Source organism: Glycine soja, chromosome 6 (genome assembly GCF_004193775.1).
Source record: "Glycine soja cultivar W05 chromosome 6, ASM419377v2, whole genome shotgun sequence".
NCBI lineage: Eukaryota > Viridiplantae > Streptophyta > Magnoliopsida > Fabales > Fabaceae > Glycine > Glycine soja.
Window position 1 is genome coordinate 6,356,229 of NC_041007.1, and position 14,814 is coordinate 6,371,042.

General features: G+C 30.5%; 2 protein-coding genes across 3 annotated transcripts; both read left to right on the plus strand.

Moving 5' to 3' along the window:
• Positions 1–2,905: 2,905 nt before the first annotated feature.
• On the plus strand, positions 2,906–7,798 carry LOC114415112 (sulfite exporter TauE/SafE family protein 3-like). Its single transcript, XM_028379653.1, has 12 exons — positions 2,906–3,610; positions 4,477–4,636; positions 5,105–5,305; positions 5,385–5,449; positions 5,696–5,723; positions 5,825–5,904; positions 5,980–6,066; positions 6,158–6,211; positions 6,389–6,610; positions 6,979–7,072; positions 7,190–7,330; positions 7,440–7,798. Exons 1-12 carry the CDS (start codon positions 3,395–3,397, stop codon positions 7,523–7,525), a joined length of 1,434 nt encoding a protein of 477 aa, XP_028235454.1. The 5' UTR covers positions 2,906–3,394; the 3' UTR covers positions 7,526–7,798.
• A 2,074-nt stretch (positions 7,799–9,872) lies between these two features.
• LOC114415116 (coiled-coil domain-containing protein 25-like) lies at positions 9,873–13,192 on the plus strand. 2 transcript variants are annotated; one of them, XM_028379655.1, is made up of 7 exons: positions 10,001–10,259; positions 10,385–10,451; positions 10,813–10,940; positions 11,205–11,308; positions 11,460–11,547; positions 11,728–11,789; positions 12,730–13,192. In XM_028379655.1, exons 3-7 carry the CDS (start codon positions 10,829–10,831, stop codon positions 12,880–12,882), a joined length of 519 nt encoding a protein of 172 aa, XP_028235456.1. In that variant the 5' UTR covers positions 10,001–10,259; positions 10,385–10,451; positions 10,813–10,828; the 3' UTR covers positions 12,883–13,192. The 2 variants fall into 2 exon arrangements, with proteins under 2 accessions (XP_028235455.1, XP_028235456.1); XM_028379654.1 differs by lacking the exon at positions 10,385–10,451 and having other exon boundaries at positions 9,873–10,259.
• Positions 13,193–14,814: the final 1,622 nt, after the last annotated feature.

Below are 14,814 nucleotides of genomic sequence, written 5' to 3' on the forward strand. Positions count from 1 at the left end.
TTATATCATTTGATAGGCACTTGAGATTATCGTTGATCGTGCAGGTCCTACATCGAATTAATTTCGATAGGTTATGGTTTATTTTTACTGCAGGTTATTTTTTTTAAACTGAGTATAAGTGTCAAGTATTTATTGATTTATTTAATGATTAGATTTTGTTACAGAATTTGATTGGATTTTTTCAGTGAGTTTTTTTTTTCTTCATTTATAAAATTTGAATTTCGAATTTTACTTAAAAAAACTTAAATGTACACTAACATAATATTTAGATAGGCTATATAAATTTCCAAAAATGAAAATAAATGCCGAAAAGAAAAGTTACCGTGTGTAGCATATATAATATTTTTTTATCCAGCAAAAAAAAATTTGATTATCTTCTCATTATCATTAATTTTCTTTATAAGTTTAATTCTATGTTAAAAAATTAATTTTAGATCCATAATCTGAATTAAAATAAATAATTTTTGTGTTAGACTAAAAAATTATACTATGTCCTACTAATAATTTGTTTTATAATATTTAAACATAAATTACATCATTTAAAAATAATTTTTAACCAACATTAAATTTATAAAATTAATTTAACTTAAAGTTAATATTATCAACTCTCACTCAAACATATTCCTACATTATACCTATCTCTCAAAAAATATATATTATTTTTTTGAAGGAATCTCTCGATATATTACATAATCTAAAAAACACATTTCTTTTTTGGATTTCTTTATGTCCTGACGACGTTGGAAATAAAAATATTTTGTAATTCTCCACCAAGCAACTGACGTCGGAAATTCTTATTAGAGTGAATATAATAGAATATTCCTCACATTCTAACTACCGGAGGAGGAATCTTTAGTTTCCCTTGGTTTGAACGAAGAAAATAAATTTAAAACATTATATCTTAAATTTCTTTTTCTTTCTCAAATTTAAAATGTTTTCAATCTGGCAAATAAATAATCATGTCCATTTCATGCCGCCCTGCCCCCAATAAGTCATTTAAAATGCAATATTAACCTAGTTTTGCTATACTCAAAATTTTATTTAAACGATGTAAAAAAAATTATATTCATTATTATTTTGAGTAATATCTTATTTTAACACTATTCGTCTAGTTTAAAAATTTTAATTTCATGGAAACATTTTTATTCCTCTTCAGAGAAAAAAATGTTTTTTTAAAAAAATACTTGTTATCTCGTGGAAAAAAAACTTACTTTTTAATTTACTTTAAAAAACTATTTTATCTAACACATTAGTAAAAAGTACCTTTAAAAAAAAAACAAAAGATTCAATCTTTGTTTTGACTAATAAAGTAAAAATGATTATCATGCGAATATTGGTTTGGTGGTGTCTGTCTTTAATCCCCCATTTGTCTGGTCGTGGTCGTGGCTCTAGTAAAATCCAGCATCTTTCATATATCGAATAAAAAAAACCCAGCATCTTTCAGGTTTAATGTACTAAAAAAAGGTTAAATGAGTTTAATTAGTCTGCAAGTCAGTGGCCCCTCTCTCTCTCTATACTAAAATATCTAAATATGATGATGTACCACTAGGTTAATATTCAATCCGATGGAAGAAGATTTAAATTTAATTTTCATTTTTTTAAAGTAAGGAAAATGTTATTAAAGATCAAAAGTGAAGAAATAAGATGATCTAATTTAATTGATTGAATAATTTGCATCAATTATTATGAGTTTATTATAAGCGTGTTAATAGTATCTTTTGATTCTCATACATTTTTAAAAAGCATCAACCATTCCACCAAAATTCAATGCACTTGATGTCCTTCATGAATATAAAAGCCATATAGTAAGAACTTATCTTCAGTTCAATAATATTACCCTATTCTCTCTTAAAAACAAAACATCCAGTTCATGTGTGCTGGTCTCCAAACCTGAAACATATATAGGAAACAATTTTAGGGAAAAAAAAATATTATTAAGAGAATGTTGTTGGTCATTAGTCATAAAAGAAGTTTTTTTCTTTTCGTCTTTCTTATTTTTATCACTTACGAAATTAAAATTCAATTAATATCTTGTTCAAGATAAATTAAGTTCTTTACTATGTGGACCACCAAGTATTGATAAACAAAATTATTTTTGAGTGACTTAAACCCAAGAGAAAATAAGCTATGCATTGAAAAAAACTCCCGGATGAATAATCAAACATATATGCTCACCCTAATATAGGATTTTTTTTAATATATATAATATCACAGGTATCTTGATGTTGGTTTGGATTTAAAATAGAATTTTATCTATATAAATTACATAATAAAAGTCAATATTAAAAAGGTTGATGTATATTATTACAGTAGCATTAATTTTAATTAAACTATAGCATAAAAAATTACATATTTTAATTAAGTCACTTAAAAAGTTTTTTTTTTAAAATATTTGATAAAACTTTTGAGAAACTTATAATTTATTCGACCAAAAATTTGTTATCCTCACTTATCAGTCTATATAGTAAGAGCTTTTTTTTCCTTTCTTTTTCTTAAACAGCATATCAAATTTTTAGTTTGGTAAGTATTAAAGAGAAAATATGTTGTCAATAAAATAAATTTATATAGTCATTCACATGTAACTTTGTGTGTATGATAAATTTGTTAACTTTTATAATAGATAAATTTGTTAATTTTTATAATATTGATGTATAATCATTAAATTTATTAAAAATAAGAAAGACTAAAAAAAATCTTCTATGACTGATGATCATATGAAAAACATTTTGTTAATAATTTTTTTCCTAGAACTGTTGTTGATGTCTGTCTGTCTAGTTTTAGTGAATTTCAACCGACTCACCAAAACATGTAATTCAGAAATTTTTTTAGGGAAATAATAGAGTAGTTTCTCTCTCTCTTTTTTCTATTGCAAACACAAGGAAATAGTGAATCTCAATTATTTTGATTGCTTATAAATGGTAGCTAGTAGCATGGCAAGGAAGGATGACTTAGAATATAACGAGAGAGACACAGCGCGCAATTCGCTGCTGATAAACCCGCTCACTGCAAATTGTTGTGATCCCTACCCATCCATCCTTCATTTCCATCTCGTTTTTTTGTTTCAAACAAAGAAATCTTTATTTTTTTCCTATTATATTTTCAATCACGCGAAAGTGAAAGTTCTTCGGTTGTTGCTATTGCTCATTCATTTTCTCAGGGGAAGAAAAATCATTTTTGTTCCCCCGGATTACGTTCCTAGATAATAGCTTTTAGCCAAATATCAAATATCAAATATCAAAACCACATTTTTTCTTCGGTTCTTCTTTTCCTTGTCCGAGTCTTCTCATTAGCGGTCAAACACAGACTCTGTTGATTTCATCAATCACCGGAAGGTTATACAGTTTAGGAAAAGTAGTAATTTCAATTGAAGAAATACATATAATATAACAATACGATGGCCGAGTTTGGAACGAGAACGGGATCTATATGGACGGTGCTGTTCTGTTTTGCGTCGGTGGTGGCGATCGTTGCTTCAGAAAGAAGCATTATGAAAATGGAAGTGGCGAGATTCAATGTTACCACCTCCCGAGAGCCTCAACAGAGTTTCCTCACCAAAGCTTTGAATTTCTTATGGCAATCTGGAGAATCAGGGTACCAACACGTGTGGCCGGTAAGATCTCCCTTTCGTGTTGAATTCATATGGTTTTGTTTTTCTTTAAGCCAAAGGTAAACAAAAAAACTAAGCAAGTTTCTTTGCTTTTTTTTATTTTTATGTTTAGCGATTGGTGAGTTTGAATTTGGATGTGGATGCGGATAAGCTCATTTGACTTCTTTGATGTTCTCTTTTTCTTTACTCCATTTTGTTGATTGATATGTTTTTTTGTGAATTAATGTTTCGATTGGATCGAATGAATGACAAAGCCAACAGAGGAAGTTAATAATGCGTTGATTGGATCGGATGAATAAGGCTATTAGAATTCTCTGTGTAATTTATGAATAATTAAAATATTACCATTTTACTATAGTTTTTAATTTTTTTTATTACTACTGTATTATAAGTGCAAAATACTTAGTGAGTGACTAATCTTCAAAGAAAAAAACCTGACTGAGCATAACTTAAAATTTAGGGTCTAGTTTAAAATGTTTGTTCAATATTTAGAGGCTATTAAACATGATTTCCCATATTTTTAAGATTACTTAGCTACTAGTTTTTCACTTTATGAGCTACTCAAGAGAGAATAAATATTTCAAGGATAAATTTCATGATTTATCCTAGAACATTTTGGATTGAAATGAAAGAGAAAATGGAAGAAAAATAAATTGTTATTTATGTATTTTTCCCTCTCGTGTAAAGTGAACATGGGAAAAAGTATTTGGCTGAAAAGGTGGTGATCATGGATTTGTTCGCTTTCTGTGGTGGACTTTCACTTTATTGTTGCCATATTGTCACTATTGTGAATTGGATAGATATCATGCCATGCCATGCCAAGGAAAAGGAAAAATTATGTTATGGTGGATGTTATGTTACTTTTGCAGGATATGGAATTTGGATGGCAAATTGTCGTGGGTACTTTTGTTGGGTTTTGTGGTGCCGCGTTTGGAAGTGTTGGTGGTGTTGGTGGAGGTGGCATATTCGTCCCTATGCTTAGCCTAATCGTTGGATTTGATCAAAAATCATCCACAGCTATCTCAAAATGTAAGATTTGACTTGATTATTAGTTTGCTTTTTTAGTTTTACGGTTTATTGAAAGAAAAAAATATTACTGCACACTCTTATAGCAGTTGGATAAAATAATTATTTTCTTTTTCAATAATACTATTTCATTTTTAATTATTTAAAGCCAACCATTAAACTTATATTAACAAAATTAATTATTCTTGTATGTCCTAACATCATTAAATATACCTTTAAAAAAAACATCATAAAATATGTTCGACTGGATGCAATCCTATTATTAATAGGATGAAGAGAAAATAAGAAAGAAAATGAAAATTTGGATTAAAAAATAAAAGATTTTTTTACAAATAAAGTTTTCCTTCTCTTTTCTTTTCATAAAAAATGTTTCACAATATTCGTACTTTTTTCTCTCTATTTTCATAAAAGACTTGCACCTTTCAAGAGCCCCCACCACATTTAATTACCAAGTGTTCTATTTTGTGGCAGGTATGATCATGGGCGCAGCCGTGTCAACTGTTTACTACAACCTTAAGCTAAGACATCCTACGTTGAATATGCCCATCATTGACTATGATTTGGCACTTCTCATTCAACCAATGCTCATGCTTGGCATCAGCATTGGAGTGGTCTTCAACGTTGTATTTCCAGATTGGATTGTGACTATATTGCTTATTGTTCTCTTCTTAGGTAACAATTATTTTAACTGTGATTTCAATTAGTCATTCTTCTTTATGCTACCCCTCTAACGGATTTTATTGTCTTGCAGGCACATCAACAAAAGCATTCTTTAAGGGGATTGAAACATGGAAAAAGGAAACCATAATGAAAAAGGTCTCCTTTAACTAATCATTTATATTTTCACTGCATATTTTTTACTGAGATGTTACCATAACAAACAACAGAATTTAACGAGAAGAAAGTAATGTTTTGTTAATAACTTTGTGTCTTTGGATTTATTGACCATAAAAGATCAATTTATGAAGGTTTTCTGATTAATAGTTTAATTATGTGTGTTTTTGTATATATTTAATATGGAATTTATGGCTAAATGTCTGAACACATCTTGTTTCAATTCAGGAAGCTGCTAAACGTCAAGAATCAAACGGTGAGTTCCGACTATTCATTAGCACACCAAATCATATTAAAGTTTTACCATATCAATTTCTTTCTGATGTCAGAGTACATGCAACTTTCCTTTTGGTGTAGGTTCTGGGGCTGAAGTGGAATACAAACCTCTTCCCAGTGGACCAAATGGTGCCAATGAAAAGGACACCAAGGAACAAGAGGTCATTATTCTCTGCTCTAGTGAGTTCTTATGGATGTGAGGTGATTTTCATATCTAACTAATGTGTATTTTGCAGGTGACTATTATTGAAAATGTATATTGGAAGGAGTTTGGCCTTCTTGTATTTGTTTGGGTTTCATTCCTTGCACTACAGATTGCCAAGGTTTGTTTGCTCTTTCATATCTACTAGTACCAAAGAATAGTTTATATCATGCAATTTATCTAACTCGAGACCAATAATCTCCTATTGACAGGAAAACTATACGACTACTTGTTCAACATTTTATTGGGTACTGAACTTGTTACAGGTAATTCTGTTCAAGAGTTGGCACCAGAGCATTACACTACCCTTATATATATACAATAAGTCTCTTTGCTTTTAGTGATTGCACATGTTATGCTATTATTGGTGCTTCTTTTAAAAATAGATCTGGATGTAATATTTGGAAAACGTTTGAAGCATGCTTGTTTTCCTTGTTATGCAGGTTCCAGTTTCAGTTGGAGTAACAGCATATGAGGCAGCTGCCTTGTTCAGTGGACGTAGAGTAATTGCTTCCACGGGAGAACAAGGGAAAGATTTCACTGTTCTCCAGCTAATTATCTATTGTGTCTTTGGTGTACTGGCTGGTGTAGTTGGTGGCATGTTGGGACTAGGAGGAGGATTCGTTATGGGTCCACTTTTTCTGGAACTGGGAGTCCCACCTCAGGTGAGTTTCAAACTGCATTTTGTAAGAAGTATTTAGGTATATATCAAATGAAAAAAGTATTTATATGATAAAGGTGTGAGGAATAAATCAACACTTTTTTTCATCAGACAAACGTTAGTTTTTGTTAACAGAAAAGATTGAACAGACAATTTTTCTAATCTTTTTTTTTTAATCATTCAACCCACCTTATATCTCTTGAATAAACCCACACTTATTTAATAATCACATAATTACTTAAAAATGTTTCATGATTTTTGTAATTTAATATTAATCCTTTATGATTTGACCTGTCTGACTCTCACGTAATAATAGTCCCCTATTAGTTTTCGGTTTGAAATTATTCACAGGATTGAATGTCTTGTGTGCAGGTTTCTAGCGCCACAGCCACCTTTGCCATGACCTTTTCCTCATCTATGTCTGTTATAGAATACTACCTGTTGAAACGTTTTCCAATTCCTTATGGTTAGTGTCCGAGAACTTCTAAGTTCTAATTAACTGTGTATATTTGATGCAACTATTCGATTAATTAACTTGTTTGCCTCTAACTTATGTGTTTTGTTAAATGTTTTGTTACAACAGCTCTTTACTTCGTCCTTGTGGCTACTATTGCTGCCTTCGTTGGACAGCACATTGTGAGAAAACTAATCATCTTATTTGGGAGAGCATCTCTTATCATCTTTATTCTAGCCTCTACAATATTTGTCAGTGCAGTCTCATTAGGTGAGCATGCATCGTAACTTTCTTTTGGTTTTTCTCAAAACTTATTACATGGGTGACATAATATTAACGTGCTTATGAATTCTTAAACGTTTTTTCACTCACGTGTTAGGTGGAGTTGGCATTGTAAATATGGTACACAAGATCGATAATCATGAATACATGGGATTTGAGGATCTCTGCAAATACGGGTCATAGCACATATTGGAAGATTATTTTGTCGTATTTACATTATTATTCAAGGTCCCTACCAAAGCCAAGAACCAAGGTGGCCAAAATTGACTTCAATTTCGTGCCATGGCTACAATAGTGTTAGTTAGGTGTCATTTATTTTATTGCTTGCCAAGTCATGGAGTGATTCGGTGGGGAATTCAGATACTGAATTATTCAAAATATTCATTGTGTTCAGCTTCAGCTTTTGTATCATCTAAGATTTTTTAAATTATAAGTTCGCGTGATCTTAATTTTTCATTTTTTGTGTTGTTTAATGACAACTTGGCAATAATTTCGATATTAAAATATCAATTATAAGAGAAAACGTAGGGGAATCCAATCCAATCCTTTTATAAAGAGGAATCAAGGTGTGGGGTCAACTTCTGTACCATTCGCGCTGTGATCACGGAAAAAGCTTTCATACGGAGCATGCATAAATGCATTCGTGTATGGCTTGAAGCTTACTGGTCATTATTAATTTAGTATTGGTAAAAATTCGGGTTAATCCGGTTTCTTTTACTATTTTGTTTTATCCGTAAATATTAATTATTCATTAATTCAATTCATTTGCATTTAAATAAATTTGGTTGGGCTAAACCGCTCATTAAATGGATCATATTTTTATCTAATTTTTGTCTAATTAACTTACTTTACCCACGAGTTAATGGACAACTCTACAGGCCCAGTAATTAAAAAAAAACATATAAAATATTCAAAAAATATGTAACATAAGATTAACGACAAAAATATAAGAAAATATGCACAAATTAATAAATCTGTAAAATTTAAAAGAAAACTTATTTTACATCACTCAAAAAATCCATGTCTTTAACTTTTTACATAATAAATAATATTTTAAAAAATATTTTTTATTTGAGTTGGACCATAGATTAAAAGACTCAATTATATATTCAAACTCGTATACCCATCTCTAGTGATTATGCATAAATAAAAATGCAGAGTTGTATTTGCATACTATTTTTTCCGTGTTATCTTTTTGCGGTTATACCACTTCCAATATCATAAAATTGATTCTAAATGAGGTTTGTTTCCATAACACATTGGTTCAAATTAGAGGTGGAAAACGACCTACTTGACCAAATGTGGTCCAATACAAGCTAAGGCTTCCCGAGTAAAAAAGTTATAAATTAATTTGGATTTCTAAAATGAAACACTAGCCTCGTAAAAGTTTGTTTTTTTAGAGCTAAGTTCACATTGTACCATAATTGAATCCGACTATAAATATTTAAATTTAATTTGAACTCAAAATTTAAGTCCAATTCCAACATTGGATTGGATGAATTCAAAATTGGTTTGATTAGTTCAATCCATTTTGTCACTTTTAGTTCAAATTAATTTATGTGCCAAATATAAATATAAAATGATAGAAAATATGCACAATTGATATTAAACGAGTACTATTATGTACTCTATCATAGGGCTAATTTATTGATATAAGTTATTTTGATATAAAGGGTTGCATCAACCTAAAGTGTAGGGATTTAATGAAATCAATGTCCAGACACTTGTTTTTAAGATGCACACACGCAACCAATTGCAATGAGTTATATTTTGATCTAGAAAAAAAGATACCTTATAATTACCCCACAACAAAATTCATATTATCTCTTTAGAGTCCAAAATCCAACTCATTTCAGGTTTTTAGAGACATGGCAAATGTCATTATAGTAAGTAAACATTTCTAATATAATTGTTATTATGATAAAATCATTATTGACCTGAAGTGTGACAATATCTTTTGCAAGCACCTATACCTGATGATGACATTTTGATCATGTTGGAGAGTTTACCATTAATTGTTTTGTTAGACAAATGATAGAATAATATGAAGATACACGAGTTAGATTCTAAAGTGTTTTTTATAACCCAATCAAATTCCTCCAAAAGCACGTTAATCAAAGTAATACTTTGATTTTGATTGTTAAATAAAGATTGAATTAATTTTATGCGCAATATAGTAATAATGACCCTAAAAGAAAGAAAACCATAACATTCACAACAAAGATTCGATAAAATTGAATATAAATAAAGTTCGGGAATTAGAAAAATATGGACCAATGATTTTATACTTGTCTAACTGTTATTATTTGATTAAAATTGTGAATTTTTTAAAATAAAAAACTAAAATTATGAATAAAAAATTATTAAAAAGATTAAAATTACAATTTAACTTAAAATTTACAAGCATTTTTCAGTCATTTTACTAATAAATTGTTAGTTGAATGATGTTAAATTTGATTCTTTTAACAAAGTGTTAGAGTTGGAGTATGCAAAAGAGATGTGTTATTAAAAATGTTCACCCGGATGGTGCTAATGGATCATGGTAGAAAAAAAAATTGTTTGCATTTGATGAGAAGCTGAAAATTCCAAAGCAGGTATTATTATATTATTTGTACTAGTAGCCAGTAGCCGCCACAAAGGCGTATTCTTGGGCTTTAGTAAAAGGTGAAAGGGAAGGTTCCGTGATTTTGATTTACGCAGCGATTCGGATAACGAAAGCAATTTTGATTTGTGTCGAGGAAAGGACAGGTCTTAGAACCCTTCTTTTCTTCCTCGTGTGCGTGAAAACGAAGCAACGCCACACGATGGTGTTCTACTTCAAAGCGCGCCCTGAAGCCGGCGATTTCACCATCTTCATGGGCCTCGACAAGTTCGAGAACGAGGAACTCATCAAATACGGTTTTCCCGAAGACATCTGGTAACCCTAATCTTTTAATTCCTCCATTTTTTTTTCAATTTAATTTCCGTAAATTCTCTGCTCCCGACACAGATTATTCACACGACCTATGTCTGGAACTCGATTTGATTTGATTTTATTATCAGTTGTTTGTGTAGCGAAGATTTTTATGCTGTTTCGCTTCGATGTTTTGCATCACCTAGAAAGTTGAAGGTGAACATTTGTTAATTTGGTGGTTAATCTTATCATGTAATAATTAATAGTCAGGTGTCTTCACAATTGTGATTCAAATAATTCTGTTCTTATTGGAACACGATCTTTATTTTTGCGCGTGACATAATTTCGGTTGTTTTCATATAAGAAGCAATCAAATCTTTTGGGATATGATATTATTTGTTGGCTATTTGTTCTATTATGGAATAGAAGTCCCTTTACACATTTATTTCGAAAGTGCGTTGCCTGGAATTGTTACTGCATTATATTTTGGTTTGATTTGATGATTGCCTAGATAGTTGTATTATTGTTATTTTTGCTTTCTATGAGGTTCTTTAATGATAAAATCTGTGTATTGTAGGTTCCATGTTGATAAAATGTCTTCAGCCCATGTCTATGTCAGGCTGCACAAAGGCCAGACTCTCGATGACCTGAGTGAGGCTTTACTGGAAGATTGTGCTCAGCTTGTCAAAGCAAATTCAATTCAAGGTAAATGCCTGACTGAGTATATTCCTCTGGTTTATTAGTTTTAATTGATTTAAAAGTCAATTTTATGTATCATTGCAAAGCTGGTAAATAGCATGTCACGATGCCCTTATTTGGGTTTCTTTTGTTATATTTACAATTGGAAGTTGGTCTCGTACTAGTTTCAAGATACATATATGTAGTAATTTTTCTTCAGATTCATGTATTTCCTTCCAATTACAAAATTCTATGTGTGTAGTGCTCACCATTTTTCTTTATTCATGGCAGGAAATAAAGTGAACAATGTTGATGTTGTTTACACTCCCTGGTCTAATTTAAAGAAAACTGCTTCAATGGATGTTGGGCAAGTTGGTTTTCACAACTCAAAAATGGTGAATTTTCTTACACTTAGATATTTTGCGTATTCTTTCACTTTTTTTTTCCAGTTCTTCGTCTTTTGCCTTTTTTTTCACAGTGGGTGGGTAGATGAATGGTTGAGCTTCCGTTTTCAGAGTATCATTTTCTGGTTTTCGTGTATTTTAGGTTCGAACTGTGAGAGTTGAGAAGCGGATAAATGAGATTGTTAACAGGCTAAACAAGACAAAAGTGGAAAGGAAACCTGATTTGAAAGGTACTTCATAAGTTTGCCCTCTTTCCGTTGAATACAGTTTTCTTTTGAACATTTAAGTTTTAATAGCTAAGAATTCTATTTCTTTATATGCTTACAAACTTGATTTGACTTATCCGATCTTGATATGTAATAATATGCTTACAAATCTCATGTATATTAAATATACCCAATGTGCTGCAGGTGAGCGAGAAGCAGTCGGTGCAGCTGAGAGAGCTGAGAGGAAACAACAACTGAGAGAAAAAGTGTGTATTGCTGGATTGTTCTTTATCTTTTGTTAATTCATTGACAACCAACTCATGGCTGCCATTGCCCTTAATATCTGTGCATATTAAATTATGGTTAATAGACTTGGATCTAATAGAGTAATAGTGTAATTTACTCTTGATGCATTGTCAGTGCAAAAGGTTTTACACTTTCATCCAATTGCATCATTTAATAAGTTTGACATCTTCATGTAGTTTTTTACCTATTTAGGCCTGTTTGAATACATTTGTCCGTTAGCACGTAATGTAGAAGAAAATAAGAATATAAAGTGATTTGAACTTCCATAAGCTAACTAAAATCAATTTATGCTCTGAACTTTTATGGAAGCTCTCTCATCTAACTTTTCCAAAAGCTGAAGTGCATATGTTGATTTTAGCTGATGGGAGAAGCTCATTTTGTTTTTTCTTATTTTCTTCTCTTATAAGTGCTTATGGAGAGGTTTATCAAAACAATGTTCTAAACTAACTAGTTATCATATCAATGGATTTAATTGAAAACTTTTTATGCTGATGGAGCATCAAATTAAACTCATAACCTCCATGTTGCGTACCATTCTGATGCGTAGTTTTCTAAATTATATTTTTGTTTGGCCTCATCCACTGCTTTAGTTCTTTTGAGTTACATTGTAGCTTGTTGCCCTTTAGGATATTTTGTTCATGAACTTTGTTAAGAAATAGAGGATCCAACCCAAGGTTTCAAGGGTGTTTGACTCTGCAAACTTTGCATGATAAAATGAAATGTATGCTTAGAGGTGTAGCATATGTGAAATTATATTACTATGCTTTAATTGATAACTTGCCCTAGTGTCTTCTTGCTTGGTTTATAGTTCAATCTGCATATGAAAAAGATGCTGGAATGAAAAATGACGTTTTTATTGAACAATTTTTCTTTTATTTACCCACATGTTTCTCCATCCAGAAACGCCGTGAGGAATTGGAAAGGCTTGAAAAGGAGAAACAAACAGAGCTTAGGAGCTACAAGGGTTTGATGGTTGCAGAAAATATGACATCCAACAAACAAATTGCATCAGGAAGCAAATCATTGCAGGAACTGGAGGAGGATTTCATGTAATCAATCATTTTATTGTTGGGTTATAGGCAGATGACTGGTGGCCAACTTACCACCTGGCAGATTTATGTTGATTAAACAACCCTACTTTGGATTCTGAAGCTGCATTATCTTGTTTGAGGAAACCAAGTAGTGTGTACACAAATTGTGATTGAGGGATAAAGGAAAAGGATGGGGGCAATGTAATGAATGGACTATGTTCCTGGTAAGGGCAATATACCTTATCTATAACTATAACTTTGCTTAAGACAATGGTTTTTGTTATTGATATTCTCACAGTCGATTAAAAAACTGAAATTTCTTGCTATTTTTATCATGGTCGTTTACGCCTGTCCGGTTTTGAAATTTGTTTCCCTCTTTGAATTGATGTTCACTGCTTGCGAAATTATTGGGGACATTATGTAGTGTTTATGGTACTGGCAGAGAAGCTTTCTATTCTTCATGATATTAAGACTAATGATGGGACACCAATTTAGCGAGATCATACCCTGTAAGATTTGCATATAAACAAAAGTACATGCAATGGAATATCTGCTACCGTATATTAATATTTGCATGATACGATGAACTCTTGTTCGGGAAGTAAAAAATGTAATTAAGTATAATAATTAAATATATGAAAAATAAATGACCATATTTTTAGACAATATTATGGAGTGATGGTACTAATATATTTAAAATTTTGTTATGTAGGATACATACTAATTATCACCCTGTATTTTTTTAAGAGATTATTACCCTGTATTTAGGAGTGAAAATTGGGCAAATCAGTTCTCGAGGGTGTAAGATTTAGGTAATGTTTAGTTATTAGTTGAGGGACCTTCGAAACGTAAAATGAAAAAAATAATTGTTTGATTTTAAATTTGTTCCGATTGTAAACTGAATTTGCCTCAACTATGTCTTGAAACTCCCTTTGAAACAGAAAAGGTAGGGTTGCCTTTACAAACTTAATTTTTAAAATGTTGTTTATTTAAAGTTTGTAAACTTTAATCTAGATGTATTTCTTTTCATTTGGTATAAGCTGGATTTATTTATTCAATGGGTGAGGACAATACTTCTTTTTTAAAAAATATTTGTTTAAAAAGTTTAGGGTGTGTTTGGTTTGTATTTTTATTTTTTGAAAACAGTTTTTATTTTCAAAATATTAGAATTATGAAAATATATTTTGTTTGACTTCTTGTTTTTTGTTTTCATGAAATAGAAACACTCAAAATTTATGATATATTGACTTCTTGTCTTTTTTGTATTTTTAGATTTGTTTAAAATTATATTCCTTTCCATCGTATTTTCATTTTACCCACCATTTTCTGTTTTCAGTAAAAATGAACAAAAAACCTTTCAGATTATCCCTTCATGTATGTCTTGTATAGTTCAGATATATGCATATATGCAATGCACAAACCTTTTTTTAAAGTCTTTCATAACACTTCTTTTCTTTTGTTATATAGTTATAGGCTTTTTCTAAGTCAATAAAAAAATTATATGTAAGTATCTTCCTTTAGTTTTGTACCCTTTCATTAACTTTTGTAAAAGATAAATGTCTTTTGTTCTAGACCTTCTCGCATAAAATCAAATTGGTTCTCTGTTATCCTTGTTTTTTAATCTATGCTCAATCAACATTTTTCATAAATTCACAATGTAACTCATAAGTTTCATACCTTTGTAGCCAACACAATTTTAAATATCTCATTTGTTCTTAGATATTGGGGCCAAAGTGTTCTTCCTACACTCATGACATTTTCTTATATGTCAAAATCTCATTGAGAAGTTTAGGATACATTTGGGATAATGACAAGTTTTTTATTTTATTTTCAAATGTAATTTTTAAAACAAGATATGTTTAATAAAATTAGAGCTAAAATAATTATTAACTCAATTTTAAAATATTTTTATATTCGTTTTCAAAAGGAAAAAAAATGAATTCTAAATTTAGTT

What these genes read in the sequence shown, in the direction of transcription:
- LOC114415112 (XM_028379653.1), top strand. Translation starts at nt 3,395, where the DNA reads ATGGCCGAGTTTGGAACGAGAACGGGATCTATATGGACGGTGCTGTTC. An exon ending in GGTACCAACACGTGTGGCCG is followed by an intron (nt 3,611 to 4,476) that starts GTAAGATCTCCC and finishes TTACTTTTGCAG; the next exon opens with GATATGGAATTTGGATGGCA. An exon ending in ATCCACAGCTATCTCAAAAT is followed by an intron (nt 4,637 to 5,104) that starts GTAAGATTTGAC and finishes ATTTTGTGGCAG; the next exon opens with GTATGATCATGGGCGCAGCC.
- LOC114415116 (XM_028379654.1), top strand. Translation starts at nt 10,147, where the DNA reads ATGGTGTTCTACTTCAAAGCGCGCCCTGAAGCCGGCGATTTCACCATC. An exon ending in CAAAGCAAATTCAATTCAAG is followed by an intron (nt 10,941 to 11,204) that starts GTAAATGCCTGA and finishes TATTCATGGCAG; the next exon opens with GAAATAAAGTGAACAATGTT. An exon ending in GTTTTCACAACTCAAAAATG is followed by an intron (nt 11,309 to 11,459) that starts GTGAATTTTCTT and finishes CGTGTATTTTAG; the next exon opens with GTTCGAACTGTGAGAGTTGA.